The sequence below is a fragment of the Plasmodium coatneyi genome, chromosome 10 (genome assembly GCF_001680005.1).
Source record: "Plasmodium coatneyi strain Hackeri chromosome 10, complete sequence".
In the NCBI taxonomy this organism is placed as follows: domain Eukaryota; phylum Apicomplexa; class Aconoidasida; order Haemosporida; family Plasmodiidae; genus Plasmodium; species Plasmodium coatneyi.
In genome coordinates this window covers 1,214,358-1,234,853 of record NC_033565.1, presented here as the reverse complement: position 1 = coordinate 1,234,853, position 20,496 = coordinate 1,214,358, and the positions used below count along the sequence as shown (strand labels likewise).

The 20,496-nt window shown below is 42.4% G+C and overlaps 2 protein-coding genes across 2 annotated transcripts in view; both read left to right on the top strand.

Annotated features, from left to right (window-relative positions):
• Positions 1-677: 677 nt before the first annotated feature.
• Positions 678-2,282, top strand: PCOAH_00030630 (Uncharacterized protein; the record flags this gene model as incomplete). Its single annotated transcript, XM_020059864.1, has 1 exon — positions 678-2,282. The coding sequence occupies one exon, from the start codon at positions 678-680 to the stop codon at positions 2,280-2,282; it is 1,605 nt and encodes a 534-aa protein (XP_019915411.1).
• A 4,086-nt stretch (positions 2,283-6,368) lies between these two features.
• PCOAH_00030620 (Uncharacterized protein) overlaps positions 6,369-20,496 on the top strand; it is a gene marked incomplete at both ends in the record, with an annotated part of 30,832 nt that continues 16,704 nt past the window's right edge. The window contains one exon of the mRNA XM_020059863.1: positions 6,369-20,486. Coding sequence (XP_019915326.1) covers positions 6,369-20,486 — 14,118 coding nt within the window. The remainder of the gene's footprint in view (positions 20,487-20,496) is intronic.

The following is a 20,496-nucleotide window of genomic DNA, read 5'->3' as shown; positions in this document are numbered from 1 at the left end:
AAAATTCTCTTCCTTTTTTTTTTTTTTTCCCGATTTTGGTGAGTCCTCCGTTAAGCTTGTCACTGAATTGCTCCCCCGTATGTGGCCTACTTACAAGCGTGTCAACATGAGCAGCAGAAAAAGCGGTCGCCGAAATTAGTGTAATTAGTTTGCGTCTGCTCTGTCTGCCCATTCCATATTTTCTCCCTTCTTCCCACCTCATTTTAACCCCCCTTAGACAACATCAAACAGCTGCAACTGCCCACGTGGTGCTTCTTCAGGAAAAAGGGTGCAGAAAAAAAAAAAAAAACAAAAAAACAAAAGCGGTAAAGATAAAGAAAACGAAAAGGACAAAGACGAAGACAAGAGGCGAAGCGGGGAACATAATCCTTCTACAAGTAAGGCAACAGGAGAAACGCAAAAAGGATAAGACAAGTAAAGCAAGAGCAGCACACATACATATATATATTTATATACATACCTACGCAACATACGTTTGTTCGCATCTCTTCCCATGCAGGTTACAGAAGAGCCCTTGATAGCTGCCACACTAGTCAAACAAATGATATGCCCCCCTTTCCGCAGAAACATTGAGTACATGGTTCTTACGTGCAGGAGTTCACCTTGCTAGGCGGTAGTTAACAATTCCACCACGAATATAACTTTCCCCCCCGAAAAAAAAAAAAAAAGAAAAAGATATGAATATTTTTAATGCTAGATGTTGTCTCTTAACTTTATTTTTTTTTCTTTTCGAAAAAAAATTTTGCAAAAAGGGTGCCGTAGGGGCATCTGCATTGAGCAATGAGCCCATTTATTACGCCCCTAGTGGGGGGCTGCCTCCGTGTGTGATTATCAGTAGACAGTTAAGCGGGGATGAGGAGGATGGCAGTGAAGACAACGCTGATGATGGCGGCTTGTCCGGGGAAGGCCTTCCCTACGAAGAAGGAAAAAAGAGTGACCTTGTGAACGACACACCCAGCCAAAACCTGGACGGAGATGAAGATGAAGATACCGCAAAAGATGGAACAGCGAAGCGAAAGATGAGTAAGAAGGAGGAAGAGGAGGAGGATAAAAAAATTGACAAGTTGGTAAATGCGGAAATGAAAAAGCAAGAGGCGGAAAATGATCCCGACGAGGAGTTCGACGCAGAACCAGACAACAACCAGAGAAGTGGCCAAGGAAGAAGGTCAAAACTGAGGTGCTCAAACAAACTAAATTACATACAGGTGACGGCGAATGACCAAGGGGAGGATGATCTATTTAGCGAAAACGACGAGGAGAGTTCCCCAAAATTCGTGGAATTACCCCATAAGATTAAGGAAGACACCAACGGCATGCCAACTAAACAGAACGAACGGGAGGAAGCATATAACCGTATTGACCATATTGACCGCATGGACCGAGCGGAAAAAGAAAGCAATGCGAATGACTTAAAATTTGTGGAGGGGAATACCTTCATGCAGGAGGGAGAACAGCACAACGAAAATTCAACTGATCCAATAGGAGAAAGAGAAAGAAAAAGGAGTAGTTCCTCCTCACCCAATAGACATACCAGAAACAGTTTTATGGACCTCAAAATAGTGCCTGATAAATTGCCCCTTAATTTTACCAACTCCTCTGGTAGCCCCCTATTTCACAAAAATTTGCAGAAAACTGTTCATAAGCACTCACCCTGGCCTATCTTGGCGTCCGACTCTGGTTCCACCCGCGCATCCTGGGCAGACGTCAACAGTAGTACCTACAATGTGAGTCCATTCAGCTTCATCTCAGTACATACACATAACGCTTTGCACTTAATGCCTATGAATTTTCAAGTCCAAAATTCCGTCATGAAGATAAGTGACGAAGCGTTCGACAAATTGAAGCTTCAGAACAGCGTCAATGTGTATGACAAAGATGAATTGGTAGACTATAAGTATGAAAACTTTGAGGTGAAGGAAGGGGAAGAATATAATGACGGGAATGACATAAACGACATGAATGACGTGAATGGCGCAAATGAGGAAAAGGGTGGGGAGGAGGAGGGTTCCAATGGGGAAGGAGCAGATTCGAATTCAGATCAGAACAACAGTTCGGATGGACGTGGATTCTTCGATGGGAGCTTGGTCACCTACACCATTGTCATTTTAATAGGTGTTATAATTCTGCTTTTAAGTTTTGTCATTTATTACTACGACTTAATAAACAAGGTGAAGAGGCGAATGAGTGCAAAACGGAAGAACAACCAATCTATGACCATTGCGAATGATACTTCTGCGGGGCTCTACATGGACGACACTTACAAGGAGAGTCCCCACGTTTGACGTCACGGGGGCTGGAAGTGTTCCTACTGTTCCATCTGATTGTTCCATCTGAATGTGCCAACACGATTGTGCAGATGTGTTACCACCCTGCGTGCATTTTCCGTTCATACAATTTAGTAGAACGGGCGCTCAACAGACGTGCCTGCTTTAAACATCCCTCGTTTGTATACCTCTCCATGTTTACCTGTATATGAGAACACATTACTGCCCACACTAGTGTGCCGTTTACGCTTTTTTCTTTTTTTTCTTTTCTCTATTTTTTAATGAAAAATGTTACAAATTGGCGACATGCCAAACGGGGATATAGTGCACTAGCCATAAAAAAGGAAAAAATATATTTATTCTTTTCGCCAAAGTGTGCCCCCCCCAGATTGCCCCTTTAAGGGAAAATGTCGACCTGGCGAAATAACCCAGTAAAGGGGTGAAAGCACTACCCTTGGAGATATCACAAGGTTGTGAATAATGCACATTTTCGCTAACGTAGTCTCATGTGCATATATAACGGGATTGTTTATGCCCCGGGTGTGTATGTGTTGACATTACAGTGGTCCAGAGATATTCCCCGCATACACACACCTGTTCAGTTGCGATGCGCTTTGCATAAAGTGTTAAGTGGCTATTCTCTACAAACGGAACCTTCGCAGAAAAATGGGGAGACCACACATTTGGGGGAGATCAAAACTGAGAAACGATCCACATGGATTACACAAAGCGTATGCATGGGGTAGGGGCATGCCTAATAACCTCCCATTTCAATGATGCAGTACCACATTAGGGCGTAGGCGTCCTCATTCATTACGCAAAATTTCGCAGTGTGATACTTCTTTAGCTGCGCTGGGGGAAAACCTTTTCTTTTATGTGTTCCTTTGAATTAACTCATGGAGGAAAAGAAAAAAAAAAACCAAGCGAAGCCACACTTCTCCTTTTTTCTACTCAATGCAGAACACGTTTTCACAACACCTGCTTTCCCACCAGGTAGGGGAAAAACTATTAGGGAAGGGGGAAAAAAAAAAAAAAAAAAAACCTAAATAATAACAAAATGTGGAGAACCAAAGGATGTTATCACCATCACGCATAAAACTGTAGGGTACCCACGTTTAGTTGTAACCAGGATAATGTTCTGGTCCTACAGACGAATCAGTGTTGGCTAATATGCAGCACTACACGCATGTGTGTTGTGGCATCATGCGGGTAGTTCTTTCCTCAATTCGTTCCTCCCCCCCTTTTTGCACTCCCCTGGGTTGAACTAAACGATTGGTCAGGTTTAAAAGTGGGGCTCCACTGGGTGAGCAAACTGGATATGCTAAACCAGATGCGCAGAACGGGGGTAAACAAATTAAAATGGCAGCTATACGCCTATTATAACCTTTCGCAATAATGTACTTAGTTGGGTGGGGTTAATTCACCATGTACACCATCACGCATATTGACGTATGATGGTGTAGCTCTTTTATTTTCACTTCTGTGCATGGACGCATAATACATGAATTGTATTCCCCACGATTGCAGAACCCGGTTACAGGGTTAGCAGAGAAAACATAAATTTTCGGCAGAAAAATTAAGGTGCGTTCTTCATTTGAAGCGCTTCCCCGAAGTAGCCTTCAATGAATGGCCAGGGGCGCATAATGCGGTGCGGCGGCACGTTATATAGCAGTAAGTTTGTGCCCCAACTTTTACGGCGCCTTAACTTGGAGGCGAATCGATCGGAATGCGGCAAGGAAAAATCGTCCCCGCGGGGTGGGGCCTACATAGTGTTGCGCCGTACAGGAGCATATAGAAAATAAAAAAAAAAAAAAGGAAAAATTGTTAAAGAGAAAAGTGCCTATATTCATTCCACCTCCGTCGTGACTTTAAATTTTAGTAATTAAAAAGGAAAATAAAACCAAAAAAAAAAAAAAAGAGAGAACATGAACAAAAGGTATATAGCGAAATGCGTTACCAAACGGATATGAGAAAACCTTTACGAGCAATCGTGTTGGTATTTTCTCTATCCCTACAATTTACCATCTCTGAAATTTCATTTTTGTTTCCAACTGTTTAGCCGAGTTCACCAATTCTCGTTTTGTTAACTTGCAACGGAACAACAAGTACGCACAGCTCGTAAGGGGCCTACACGTACGTGTTGCGTAAACGCCTTTCTTTCTCTGTACCCTGCGTGTTCGTATATGTTGCATATATGCATCCGCGGTGGTAATTTTGAAAGGTGCTTTGCTACTTTCGTATGCATGTCCTTTCTACGTGAAAACTGTTATATTTTCGTTACTAGCCTGGGATGAACGTGTTGGCGTAGCAACCGCTGGAACGTATATACATATACGCATTTCTGCGGTGATGCGTCTACGTGTATAATCTCTGCGAGTGACTACCCACTATATGCTTGTTACATATACACATGTGGCATACCCGTATATCTACGGCGCGTGCACGACTTTTTGTTAACGTGTTTTGTGAGTACCGTCCGAATTGGCAGCTCTGCATGCCATTTTTAGACTCCTGATTTTTCGAACCTTATGTGAAGAGCGGCGTTGGCATAAGTTCACCTGTCCTACATTTGCCCGCATTTCGTGCATGTGACACTCGCCCGCTTTGGTTATGCATGTGGTATGTGTGCGTGTTGTTCAGGCAGACGTACTTTGTCCCACTCACACATGTACGATTGCGAAGGCAGAACAAGGGAAGCGACTTTACTACGTTTAATCTGCTCGAAAAAAAAAAAAAAATTGCATATTTTATAGTACGAGTTTTTTTTTTTAGCCAAATTTGTGTTTACCCCCCCGTTTAGTCTTCCTTTTGTTAATTATACTTTTGCTAATCTGAGGGTACAAAAAAAAAAAAAAATTTAACGACGAACGGAAGAACAAACAGAAGAACAAACTGGCATGGTCTTAGAAACTTGCACGGGAACGGAAAGTAAATGCAAGAAAAAAAAAAAAAAAAAAAAAAAAGTTATTTATGAACTTCATGAATGCACAAATTGTACATTTTTACGTAAGTGTGTATTTTTTCCGAATTTTCCGTGCCACCTGCGTGACTTGACTTATGCCAACTTGAGTGTCCGTTTTACGGGGCCTGTTCACAAACACGCACGGTGCATACGTATGTATACTTATATGTACGCCCGTTCATATAAGTATGTATTATATGCGCACCTGCGTACCCATTTTGTGTACAACCCTGCCAGGGCGATTTTCCCACGTGCATGCGCGCCAGTTTCCGTCCGCAGTCTATACTTGCGTGCACAGCCACCACTGCATGCATGCCTTCGTCACTTTTGTTCGTTGAAGCGGCATATATAAAAATATATATTCTGTATATAACGTATAATTCACCTCCCCCCCCGTCCTTCGCCTCCTTAGTGCAGGATCCTGATAAGTGCTACATTTTGTTCTTCTGTTATATTATCTGCCGAAATTTTCTGCAAAAATTGGCGGCAAACTAAATGACAATTTTGTGGAAAATTTTAGTAGCTGTTTTGGCAGTTCTTTTGGCAGTTCTTTTGACAGCTCTTTTGACAGCTATTTTGGTAGCTATTTTTGTCCCAATTTAAATTACCAATTATTAATGGCCACTTGTGGGGTAAAACCTGAAAAACGACGCAGGTCATCGTAGTTCTATTTTTACCCCTTCCCTTTTGTTAAAATCGTGCAAGTGGCCAGTTGAACACACGTATGCATGTGTTCACGTGTATATCTGCCTTTTTGCACTCGAAAAAAGTACCATTTTTTTTTTTTTTTTTTGACATAAATGTATACGTACGGTATATGCGCATGTTTATTTGCATTTTTCAAATAACGTGTGATGTTTTAGATGAACAGAAGAAAAAGAAAAAAAAGTACGCACGGGTGATTATATATAAATGAAAACATACATACCAAGCGTACGTGCCCATTTGCGCGCATATATGTATACACATATTTGCGCAGTCATTTTGGGCACATGTATGTGGACACTTTAGGCCCCTTTTGCGTGCCTACTTGTGTCCATCTTGTACGTTCCTGTATTCTCGTGCACCTTACATACCCCTGTACCGTTTTTACATGTATCCCCCCCAAGAAAAAAAAAAAAAAAAAAAAATTGGAAAACAAAATGGAGTGCAACATCCTGGAGGAAGACACATTTCATATCAAGCAGCCGGATGGCCTATGCAAAGAAAACGTCACCGAGAAGAATTACTCAGACGATGACAAGAACACTTCCTGTTATGTTAGTTACTCTTCCCCAAGTGAGGAGGACTACTTAGACATGCAGTATGCAGGTGTTCACGACGAAACGAATGAGTATCAAAATATTAAGTCCAGGAGTATGCATAATTCTTACGAGACAGGAAAATACAGCAGTAAGGACAGCTCCCTTTTTACCCCTTGGAAGCGAGATGCTTATTACAAGGGAAAGGAAGCATCACTCATACAAGCCTCTGGCAACACCAATATGGGGGACGTAAAGAAGTCTAACGGCTTCATAAAAGCACACAGTGAAAAAAAGGCGAACAGTGCAGATAGCCAAGTAAAATACGATGATGAGCATATTATTACAAATCGCATGAACAAGAAGAGAGGCACATTCTCACATTACAGCTTAAGTGAAGGCAGCGAGCTCCTACAGGCAGGTACTATCCAGGACAGCTGGAATTTTGTGGATAGACAGTCACTGCCTGGAGGAGGGTATGTCTTCTATGGCTCATCCTCGAAGAGTGATGACTGTGATGAGCGCTGCGATGGGCAGTGCGTCGAGCATAACGGTGATCACAACGATATTTACGATGACCTTTGCGGAGATTTCCACGAGGATCTGCGTGACGATTTTCATGACGACCTGCATGAAGACCTACGCAAGAAGAGGCACAGGCGGCAGGGGAAAGGTCACCAGGGGAATGATCAGAACCGAACGGTGAGAAACACCAACCCAGACAGAGTAATCAACGAAGAGGTACACTCCCCCGGTGATGACTCTGCTGAAACCCCCCCCGCCAGTGTAACGAACCGTAGTAAAACAAACATTAAATCACCCCTCCTCACGGGTAGCACTAACGTAAAAAGAAGCAATGACCAGAATGATCACATGAACGTATTAAGTGCCAACGCATACAACACCTGCCACAGCTCAGACAATGAGAATTGTAATGACTACAAAAATATGGACGATGATAGCTGCAGTAGTGCTGACTGCGGGTATTACGGAGAGGTGATTTCTTCGCTGAGTGCGAACCGGGAGGATGGACTGGACAGTAATTACACCTTCGATGAGTCCATAAATGTCAGTGCAGAATTCTTATGTGATGGTGACAAGGAGGACGGAGCTCTCTTTGTTCATAACAACTTCAGTTGCAACGAAGGCGAATTGGTTGACCAAGCGGGGACCAATTCGACCGCAAATAGGTCCCCTAGTGAAAAGGCCATCCCCACCACGGCTACCGGAGCGGCCATAGATCGTAATGCTAGTGTGAAGGGTACTTCAGGTGCAGCTCGTTCCAAACGTATGAGCAAAGGTAAAGACACTGAACGGGAGACTCATCAACACAGTGAGCAAAGTGGTAAGGGAGACGAAAGTGTTACCAGCTCGTCCTCCTCTCCACTTTATTCCAACCCACGTGAACACAACAACGCATCTTACAGTGACAATCAGAACAGTAGTAATGAAAGGGTAAAAGAACATTTCTGCAAAGGTGCCAAAATGGAGACGATGCATAAGGAAGGAGTATTTACCACACGGAACCCACCAGGAAGGAGAAACAAAAAGAAGGAGAACAACGATCCGTTAGATGAAGCGTCAACAGGCAGTACCACCTCGAAGGAACAAACAGAACATACTTCTACATGTCAGAAGAATCTTCCCAATTATGATACAAATTCTGTTATTTTAAAAAATGGTAGCCAATCAGGAATGGAAACTACCCACGGTGAATACAGCAACAGTGAGCCTCTTCATCCAGTTCACTCCGTTCGCGCAGCAGAACAGGAGGCGATGAAGAAGTGTTCTCCAAAGGATGCACCGAAAGAGGAAAATGAAGCAGATTCAAATGAAGCAGAAAATGCACAGGAAAAAGAACAGAATAGTGAAAAGAATCAGCGAAACGTGTTAAGTGACGGGAACCTACTAAAGCTAATATTGCACTGCTCCAAAAAAAAGAACCCCAAGGCAGTCGGAATGGAAGACAAAATAATTGAAAATTTTATTAACACGCAGAAAAAGGCCTTTGGTTTTTATTTGCAGAAGAATCTAACTAATGTTTGTGCAAAGTGCAAAGTGGAGATGCAGTTATCAGGTTGTGTCTTCCTTTGCGTCGAATGCATGATCAGACAGATGGACGGGAGGACAGAAAAGAAGAAGAAGAATCTGTGGGAACCTCCAAATGTTGGGAATAGTGAATTAAAAAAAATTAATTCCTGCATTTCTAACTTTTTCAACGAAGTGGATCAAGTGGAAAAAAGGTTTGAGTTGACTGATGAGAATATTGTGCAAATATTTCGCGAAGTTAGGAAGTGCAATTTGTGGAAGTCGGAGAAAAACATGTGCACGGTTTTCCGTAGCGTTTTTAAGGTCCCCGGGGGGAACGACAAAAACGAGGGCAGTTGTGACAAACGTGACGACCAAAGTGACAACAGTTGTGACGCCCAGATTGACCTGCCAGAGGAAGATGTGCTCAGAAAAATCTTCAAAAACAATTTTGAGAAATTTATCAGTCTGCATAAAAACGGCGAAGCGATAAGCCAAAGGACACCAAATGATGACAAGGTCATTTCTGCGGATAGTGGACCCAAAACGGAAGTGCAAAAATTTTGCTGCTTCGTGAAGAAAACCAAAACGGAGAAAAAGTCCAGGAAGGGAAGGAAGAAGCCCCATTTGATTGGCAAACGGGACAAGGTGGTGAAGCGTCTGTTCAAATTGGGGCACCTCCGTGAGCCTCTGCGAAGAGTTCATGCTTGCCATTACTATTGGGTACGTGGGGAGATGACCGGACGTGAAACCAAGATTGTGTTTAAGGGAAGGTGCATTGCAATTGGTGCAGTTCGAAGTGTGGTGCGAACGGGGAAGGGCAGCCCTAGCGGCATAAGGAGAGGAATATCAGACACATTGTCCCTTCCCATGCGAAGCATCATGGGTGAAGGAATGAACGAAAACGGAGTAAAAGACGGCCTAAGGGGCAACTGCAGAAACAGAAGGAATTTCGACGCCCCAGAATTATCACCACAAGAGGATGAACAAATTCACATCAGCCATGTGAGAAGGACCCTCTACAACAGCCCCATCGCTGGAATGGCTCCCCAACCCAGACAGACCGCCAACGGAGCACCAAATGGGAATGGAAAGAGTGACAATGAGAGCAATCAGGGAGAAGGAAAACGATTTAACAGAAATAAAAGAAATGCTAATAGGCGGGAAGGGAAGAAGGGCCATACTGGTAGGAGGGGGTACGTACCAGCGGGGGGAAATGGTGGAGATGATCGCACGGATGATGAAAGTGATTTCCACAGTGAGGGAGACGATGACTACAATGATGACTACAACGATGACGAGGAAGATGATGAAGAGGATGAGGAAGCCGAAGAGGAGGATGACGAAGACAGCGAGGAAGAAAAAAGAAAAAAGGGCAAGAAATCAAAGAAAACACGGAACGATATAGGTTGCTGTGGGAACCTCCGAAAAAAGAAGCACAAACATGACGAAGGAAGGGACCACAGGGAGGAGTGCCCCAAGAGAAGAGAAAAACTGATGAGCATGCGCAGCAGGAGAAAGAAGAAAAACAAAATGCCGCAGAACCTCGACTCCAAAAGTGATGAAAACTCAGATGTGACGAATGAAGATGTTTTAGACAACTTTATTAGTGACATTAAGAAGGCCAATCGTAGCCACCACAGTCAGAAGAAACTAAACCTGTGTGTGAGGGAAAATAAATTTAAGTGTTATTACCACCTGCCCAGTATAGTCACACAGAAAGTAATTCCACCTCTGATTGTCCCACTGAACAAGAAATATACAAATTTATTTTATGAGCTAAGAACTCATGATTTCATTAACATAGAAACTATCGACTATTACAAGTTGTTCATGCTGAAGAAGAGCATCTCAGACTTCCACAGTGGGAACAAGTGCCTGACGAATGTGTCTGAGGGGGGAAACGACGACCCCCAAGTGCTCGCCCGGAGGAAGTTCTTCCACAGTGATCGTAGCAGCAGTAGTAGCAGTGACAGTGACGTTGCCAATCTGGGAAATCGTGACAATCGTGGGAATCGGGACCAGCGTGATCAACGTGATCAACGTGACCAACGTGACCAACACGACCAACACGACCAGCCCGATGGAGTGAATACGAACGACGGAACGCACAACAGCAGCGGCAACAGACGAACGACCATTAAACACAAGAAGAACAATGAGCTGATCGAGCTGTATATCCCCAACTTTTGGAGAAGCATAAAAAGTGTAAACGAAATAAAATCCGTCACTACGGGAAACTCCGACGATTTTTACTTCAAACTGTTAGTGCACCCAAGGGGAAACTCAAACGATGATAATTACTTGTCCGTTTATTTAGAAGTGATAAAACAGGACTTCTATCCAGCCGAGTGGGTATTCCCGAATGTGCGTTTCCAACTAACGGTGCATAATTTTAAGTCGAAGAAAAACTCCATTTCTTCATGGGCTTATTGGTCCTTTACAAATAACTCCCTATCGAGGGGATGGCAGAAAATGATAAACCATTCCAAAATAAGTAAGTCCATGGGATTCTTGGATGAGACAGGTGGACTCTTAATAAAGGGAAAAGCGGAGAGGTCTTTCAAGGAGCTGTGGTCCAAGTGCATTCAACATACCCCCAAGTATATTTGGAGTTACATTCCGGAGAAAATTTACGAAAGTTTTGAGAATAACGATTTGCTATTTCAGTTTCTGTTTCAGAAGGGTTACTTCAAGAAGTGCAAGTACGTGCGTAATAAGGGCGCACGCCACCGCAGCAGAAGCAGCAGTAGTTCTAGCGGTGGTAGTATCGATAGTGATGAGAACGACAGTAGCGGGGGTAACGATAAGGAGGTCGTCCATTGGGCTCGAACATCCAACAGCAGGGGGAAGGAAATGCTCGAGTATGCCAAGAACTACCTCCTAAACAGATATGCCATCGATATTTACAACTTCAATCTTTTCTGGACCCCCCAGTTTGTGAAAAAATACCTGAACAGTTCTGAAGATTCAGAGAAGTGGAAAAGATCCTTTCGGGAGAGTGTACAGAGGATTATTCGCAGAGATGAGGGGGAGAGACAGATAAGTGACGACGTGAATGACGATAATGGAAACGATGGTGATAACAATGGTGGTGACAATGTAAATGTGGATAACCGTGATGACGCACACGAATCGGGAGAAATTGAAGAGGACAGACTGAAAGAAGAAAATGAGAACACACTAAGCCTGATCAAGTCCGTATATAGCAACATGCAGGTGTATGAAGGTCTGGTCACGAAGAACAACCTGAATGAACTGAAGAACATAACCACGCAGGAGGCAGAGAAGAACGACACAACCGGCAAGGAGGACCTCTCTATAGACAACAGGAAGTACATACTCTCCCTAACGAATTACATCGTCCCCGTGGTAGAATCCTACAACGACAATGACAATCTTTCCATCCTAGTGAACTGCCTGTACAACATAGAGCTCTTCAAAATCATGGTCCTGAAGTATAAGGCAAGTCTGTACAACCGCATTTTTTCTAAATATCTAAAAAGTCGAAGGAAGGAAAAAAAATTTAAATTAAATTATGTGATGAAAAAGTATGGAATAGAGATGGACGACACGAAGAAGGAAATCGTTGAAAAGATACAACAATTTAATAGAGAGAAAAAAAGTTACCAATTGAGTGAGTCAGATTTGAAACATACAGTTTTGAATAGCCTGGAGATGATCAACGAGAAGGTACAGAATTTCCTCACCCTTATAGATGAAAAAATTTATTACCTTAATAATGTAAGCAGTCGTGAGAGAAGCAATGCATATGAGGATCCACAGGGGGAAGTACAACAACCACGTGATAACGAACCCACCGACGTGGAAACCATTAACTACATACACTCGTTACAAGCATCCAAGGAAGAGGAAAATAACAAAACACAACAAGCTGCTAATATGAACGTTTATATTAGCTACATCAACGGGAAAATTAGCTACGCCAACGATTGTATGTACAGCCAGGGTATGGACAAATATAACATAAACTACCTTTGTAATATGAGCAAAGTGAAAATGAGCATACAGAGCATTAACAGAAATATCGACCAAGTTAATTTGAGCATTGACAGGCTTCTTGAATACACCCACCAGGAGGACGTACCCTTGTTGGGGGACAGCGGAAGCGACGTAGTGATAATCGACCCTGCCAGCGGAGCGGGTTCTACTTCCCACGTGGCTGACGATGGGAACCCACGATTGAATGGAGCCGTCGAGGAATTCATTAACGCCTTTCACATTGACCCCAAGGAGTGCCTCAACAAGGATAGCAAGGAAGGCAAGCAAAGCGAAGAAGGAAAGGAAAACGAGGAAAGCCACGCGGAAGAAGCCAACGACCCATCCGATGACGACGCAAATAAACGGGAACCCTATCGAGTGAGAGACTATATCGAGTTTTTAGAAAACGACTTTATCGAAGATCCAAACGAACTGAAAAATCTGTCTTACCGATACACAAGCGATATGAAGTCTTTTAACATGTTTGAGTTTTTTCGAAAAAACAACAAAAATGTAATCATTGCTTTGCAGAGAATTTTCATTTGCATGCAAATGTACTCGCTCATCCTATGTGCCAAGAAAGGGAAGGAGGATTTCCGGAAGGATCATTTTAACAATTTTGATAGGCTATTCTACAAGGAAAAGGGGAATCTCGACCTTACCGGCTCTGCTGGTGATCTGTGTGAGACCAGTGTGGGTACCTCTGGTAGCGCTACCCATTCGAGCAACACATCTATCACCATGACGACCTCTCCAAATAGTAAGAAGCGAAAACATCGTAACTGCGAGGATGAGAAGAATGAAGACCTCTCTGATGGGAAGAAATATTTAAGTAAAGAAAATTCTGAGGCTGACAACTCGAGGAAGAGTTCCAATTCGTTTTCGCTGTCCAACTCGGTGGAGGTGAAGGAGCCGCACCTGAATGGGAAAGACAGTCAAAGTGGTAGTGAAGGCAAAACGGGAATGGACGCTGGAATGGATGCTGAAATGGGCGCTGAAATGGGCTCTGAAATCGACGCGGGAGTGGATGCTGAAGTGGATGCTGAAATGGATGTGCAGATTCCCCCCCAGGGAGGCAGAACCAGCCAAGAAGAGGGAAGCGACAACCAGGAGCACAACGGGGAAAACCAAATGATAAGCAAAGAGAAAAATGAAGAACCCCCCCACATGCACAATTATAACAATTGTAGAAATAGCAGCAATGAGGAATCTCAAGAGAAGGATGCCAAATATTTTTCCAACTTAGCTTTACACAAAAAGAATTGTCTGTACTATTACAAGAATAACCTCTTTTACAACATGCAGTATTCGGAGGATGAGTGCAACTTAACTCTCTCTGGGACGGACTACCCCAACAGAGGAAGAATAAATGGCAACAGGAAAAGAGTGAAAAACACCGTACTTAATGTGTACAACAAGAACGATAATTATTTGCATTTATTTAAGCCCCTCATACCGAGCATAAAGATTTTACTTTTCAGTCTTAACAAGATCCTTTTTAATCAGTACAGATGTAATGAACCCATCACACGGATTCACGAACAGCTGTTCAAACGGATCGTGTGCGATGTAGTGAAGGATAAGGTGAAGTTGAACAGGAAAATTAAGAAGCTCAGGAAGCTCATCGCTGAATGTCCCGACGGCGATATGGTAACTGCTGACCAGGACAAAGTTAGTGAGAAGGCAGATGGTAGCCACACCGAAAACAGTAGAAGGAGAAAACTGGAAAGGAGAGAAAACGATTTGGTAGAAGATCTGAAGGACCTTAGGATTTTCGAAAAAATGTGCTACGAGTTGTTCAACTTGAAAAGCAAAACGGAGAGCGAAAACGAAAGCAGCGATAACAAGATGGAGGCGAGTGACTACAGTGAGAGATCCAATGTCCAGAGCGAGAATGAAGGATACCCCAAGTTTCAGAGGTACCCATCGAAGCAGGCAAACGACGTGGAGGACGACGAAGAGGAGGGAGAACAAGAAGCGAAACAAACCAATAAGCCAAAACAAACGAACCAACCAAAGCAAACCAAGCAACAGAAGGAGGAACGGATTAATAACCCCCCCGCGGGCGAAAAAAGGCCAACAGGAACAGAAGCAGGAACCAACAACAGTAAGGATAGAAAAGCGACTCAGAAAAATTACGACACGGGAAAGAAAAAAAACGAAACAAATTACAAAGATGAGAACGATTCGTATGAGCCAAGCAACAACGGTAGTGACAACTTCGAGGACAACAAGGAAGAAGACTTTTTCACACAAGGGAAGAATAAAGATTCGGATAATTGCGATAGCAAAGCGAACAAAAATAAAAGCATAAACTCTCTAATTTATAACATGATAAATAAAAAAAAAATGAACTTTTACAAAAATTACATCATTTGTGAGAAGGACATTTACAAGACGATTGAAAAGTCGTCCTTCACGGAGATTCCCTACGTCCTTTTCTTCTACATGAATTGTTTCAAAAATTTAAGAAGGGGGGAACTCATCGACATACCGCTGTACCTGGACATATATGAAGATATCGAAGAGGAGACGGAGAGGAGGGGTCAACACAATGGCAAAGGAGAAATGAGTGGACGGCAACGCAACGGCAGCAGCGGTAGTGCCAGTGCCAGTGTCAGTGGAAGTGTGAGCGGAAGTGCTAGTGGAAGCGCAAGTGGAAGTGGAAGTGGAAACAACCATTATAACAAGGAGGACAAAAGCAACTCCTTCTTTGGAATAAAAAAAAATGTGCATGCGAAGAGGAAGAGTGATGAATACAATGAGTATATAATTACATACCATCTATACGCCCTCATCATTTCAGAAAACAAAGATATGAGTAACAACATGTGTGGAATCCCTAGTTACAACAAACTCAGCGATATAGAATTCAACGCAGGGAATGAAGTGAATAATACATCCTACTCCTACCTCATCCTGAGACCCTACATTAAAGGACCGTGGTTTAAAATTTACAAAAATAGGATAACCAAATTGAGACAGACGTATGAATTTAACGAATGGAAGTGCCACAAGGATTTCTACTGTTCCTGTTGCATCTATGTTAGTGACAATTATTACGACTTGAACAACCAACTTTGTCTGAAACAGCTCAACATAAAGAATATTAACTTTCCGCTGTATATCCACACGTTGCGGGAGTTTGACGTAGAGGAGAAGGACATTTTCGAGTTTAGCAAGAAGGACAAGGAGGACTTGTACGATCAGCGTACTGTCCAGGGTGACGAGAAAATGGAGGACCAGCTGATTTATGAGTTGCGTAAAGGGGGGGCTGCAGGCCACGGCGATGACCAACCAGCAAACCAATCTACCGATCGAGTGGACAAGGAGAAGAAGGATCCCCCCACCGATGACAAACATAATCTGACAGAAGGATGCAATGACGAGGGGGAAGATCCCATCCCCCCTGAAGACACCCAACCGTCAAGTGAAGTGACACCCCCCCGAATGAACCACACTGACAAAACACATGCAAGCACAACAGAATTAAAACTACAAATAGTTACGCAAGATGGATATTTTAGAAACCCAGAAGATGGGAAGCTAATCAATAGACGGAACGCCGAAATGATGAAAATGCTTCTGGATCAGGCAGACTACCCGAGCTTCATTACCAACACAGAGGGAAACCCATTCATAACAAACGAGAGAGACCTCATACTGAACTCGCTAAAGGTTCACCACAGGATGATGATAAATGTGAAGGATGAACTTTTTGAAGACGTAATAAAAGTGGAGGACAACGAAAATGCGGCGTATAATTACACCATCAATGGGAAGGCCAAAATGTGCATTGTCCTTAATAAGAATAGGAGCAGATTAAAACAGAACAAGCACTTTTTCGACATCAAGGGTATAATGAAAAGCTACGAAAAGTTCGACGATAATCATAATTTAAATTTGTTTAGCAATAACGTGTGTGAGATGAACTTTGCACATAACTTGTCCAGAGGGTTCGTCATTTCGAATGGTTTTTTCACTTCGGAGGGTGTGTATTGGGCGAGCAACGAGTTGGCGCAGCAGGAGCAGAGAAGCGTGAGCGATCCGAGGAATGAGACGAACTTGCAAATACAGAACGTGCAGTCACAAAATGGGCAGTTACAAAACGGACAGATGCAAAACGGACAGATGCAAAACGCGCAGTTACAAGACACACAGGAGATAAACGAAGGGGAAGAGCCCACCAACGGAATGGAAAGACAAAGCAGTGCCAAGTCCACAACCAGAAGCGCGAAAATTAACGTGCTGAACGATATCCAAAAGTCCAAGGGGAAGTGCCACATAAAGAAGGACTACCGAAACAGTCACCTCGTAAATTATCACATAAACAACGGAATGATAAACGCAAACAACATCAGCTACATAAAATGTTTCATGCAGTTACAAAACCTCTTTAAAAACATGAATTTGAATAATAGCGATTTTGTCAAAAGTAGCAACATGAAGTTCAGGATAAACAGCCCCTTCAACATTGAGCTGAATAATATTTTTTTCAATTTTTACAAAGAAAAAATTAACATCAATAATGTGAAAAAAAACTACCTAGATAATGAAGAGAAATTAGAATTACACAGTTACTATTTGAAAACTTGTCTGAACATTTTTAAGTCGTTTTTTCACGAATACTTATATATGAATCTTACTAACCATGCGGATCTGAAGAAAAAAAGGAAAAATGTGTACAAGAATTTCTGTATAGCTTTATCAGACATATTTTTTAACAACTTAAGCTTCAACACAGATGAGGATGACGAGAATTTTGAGCATTTGCAGGGAGGAATTGCTGTGTATGAATTTTACGAAAGCAGATTTAAAAAGTTAAAAATGATGTTGAAAAAAATATTCATGTATTTGAATATCATCTGTAGGGTCATAAAGTACATTCAGTTGAAGAAGGCGCTTTTTAACGAGAATTTTGACCTGCACACTTGTAAAATGCACGACGTTTTCTTCTTCAATTATCTCTACTTTTTTTATAATAAGTATTCCAAAAGTTGTAGCAGTAGGTATATAAAGAAGCTGTGCGTGCGTTACGCTGTGAAGAAACGAGAAATTGTTACCAGCTTACGTCGGAAGGTTAACACTGCCAAGGATGAGGACTTTTACTTCCTCGACGTGTACCAGCGTCTCTTCGAGGGAGGTGTGCGGGGCACCACGTTGGACCCTATCCCAAGCAGTGACGAGAATTGTTCAATGGGAGCAGTGGGAATGACATGCACAGACAACCCCGATTCAACGACCAACGATGCTAACCCTGTTAACAGGGTGAACAGGCTGATGACCTTCTGCAAGTGCATGAAGGAGGAACACAAGAAGGACGCCTTCTTCGAACCCACCAAGCATAAGGCTGATTGTGTTTTTCGCTATCTCACCTCCACGCTCCACGAAGATGTCCTCTTCCTGAAAAACAAAAACAGGGACTTTAACGAGAAGATGAGCTACACGAAGAGGGAAACGTGCACCAAGGAAAGAAAAATGCTTACCCTGACAGGCAGCGAAAACGCCAACCAATATATAAAGGAGTTCCTAAATATGGATCTTCCAAAGGACGAGAAACATTTGGAGACATTCTTCCTGAACTTATTACAGAGGAAAAAAAAAACGTGCATTCTATGTTACTGTGTGAGACGTTATTACCTGCGTTTTCTAAAAAGACTACAAAAGAGTGTATCCTTCGAGGTGCTCGATAAACAGATCAACTTCATCTTCGACAACAACTACCTGGAAATCATCAAATTGTATAATAGACAGAAGAACAACTGTGACGGGGCTGCAAGTAACCACTGCGGTTATCACTACGGTTACGACGGTCGTTACGATTGTCGTTACGATTGTCGTTACGATTGTCGTTATGATTACCGTTATGACTGCCGTTACGATTACCGTTACGATTGCGGCAACAATCACAGGGGGCACCACAGCAACCACCAACGTGGACACCGCAACAGCAACAACTTCCATCCCAACTGTAAATGCTCCAGCCTATTCAACTACATAAACATCGACTCCATAGAAGCATGCATTATCTACCTCCTCCAAAGTGTATGGAAGTATTACCTCTGTGATATTCTCACCATCCCTAACGAATTAGAACAATTCTACGATAATTTGGCTAAAAAACACAAGAGGAAAAAGTACAAAAATTCGAAGGATGAAAAAAGCTGGAACTTTATTAAGTACCTAAAAGAGGAGAAAACAAATAACATGATAAACAAGTATCTTTCCAACAATGAGGAAAACATGGAAATGGTGTCCACCAATGAGGAAAGCAATGAGGAGAAGATTGTGCATAACAATTTGTTGCTCACCAACTTCCAGTTCATCGATATCAGTGCCATTAAGAAGAACATTGCGGCATCGTCTGGTCTGGGCCAGGATCAGAAGGGCCACTCCAACGATGTTAACGGCAACAACCGGACAAGCAGTGAAGAGCACTCTAGCAGTGACAACTACGGGAAGAGGAAGCAGAAGAGCCACAAAAAAAAAAAGAGCGAAGCAAAAGTTGAAAAGAAGAAGACACAGAAGAATGAGAAAGGGGCAAGCGATTTCTACACCATCGATTTGAACATCCTAGGGGAGGACGAACTGAGTGCATACACAAAGTTCCCCAATGGCACCCTCACCCTTTTGAAGGTGCTGCAGGGAAAACTGGACAACAGGGAACTGAAGAAATTGCTGAAGCAGTTCAACCTTAGGGGAATTAAAGTGAAAAGCGGAACGAGGGAACAAGGCAGGAGCATCATCGTGACGAATGAGGTAGGGCCGGTCAGCAGAGGGGCATCCCTCAGGGAGGATGAGAGGGAAAAGAAGGAGAAGAAAGAAAAGAAGGAAAAGAAGGAAAGGAAGCATGATGAGAGGAAAGATGAACGGGGCGAACAGTCTACCCCGAGAGAAGGGGTAACGAACACAGAGATTGAAGATAAGGGCAAAGGAAGAAAAGGCAAAAAGGATGAAGAGAAGACGAAGGTAGGTAAGGGCATCAAAAGAAAGGGAAGCAAAGAAATCAACTTACCCAACGCATTGGAGAGTAACCTGGAACAGGTCCTCACCGGAAGCAGCAACGTGGACGAAAATTTCATCTCCAATTTTTACGTAAACCTTAAGTTGTTGAAGGATAAGTTGGATAATAATTACTCAGAAAAAAACAGCGGAAAGGACAACGATGCTATTCAGGAAAATGCTCTAACCAGCGCCATACACAAGGTCAGCGAAACGATGAAGAAATACAACATAAATAATATTAATGAGATAAAAAGTGTACTGGTAAAAAACGGATACGACATACGTAAATGCTACAATGGAATCGACTTGATTTTTCTGTTTCTGTCAAAAATTAAAGGAGTCAATGTGAGCTTCCTAAATGGAAACAATTTTATTAACAACAAAAATGTGTATGAAATATTGCTGCAAAATTTTAAGACGATAAATTATGACAATGTAGAGAAGGACTTTTACTCCCTGGATTATATCCTTTCCACATTTGAGTACATAGATGAGATGTATATATATCAGAGGTACAAATCCTTTTTTCAATTTACGGACCTTCTGTTTACTGTGCAGAACGTGGTATACGATAATTCAGACATAACACAGGATCTGTTTACCCCCTTCTTCGACGTTTTGAACAATTTATTTTGTTACGGTATCGGTTTGGTGGATAATTTTAATGAAAACTGTAAGGAGGTCATCAAAATTAACAGTTTAGAATATTTCTTGGAGCATCTGCACAAATGTATTGGATCCCTTTACATCATCGACAAGAACTTCGAGTGTAGGAAGGAGTTGTTTGGGTTCATTCAGTACAACAGCTTCTTTTGGCACGTCCTTTATAAGCAGTACAACTTTTTCTTAACCTACTATGATATGAAGAATCACTGCAATATTTTCAACGCCTTTTTGTTCCACTTTTTGAATTACGCCTTTGAATTTCCTTTGGACAATTTCTTCAAAATTGATAATATACTAAGTGAAGAGAACAACGCGATGGTTGTTCGTC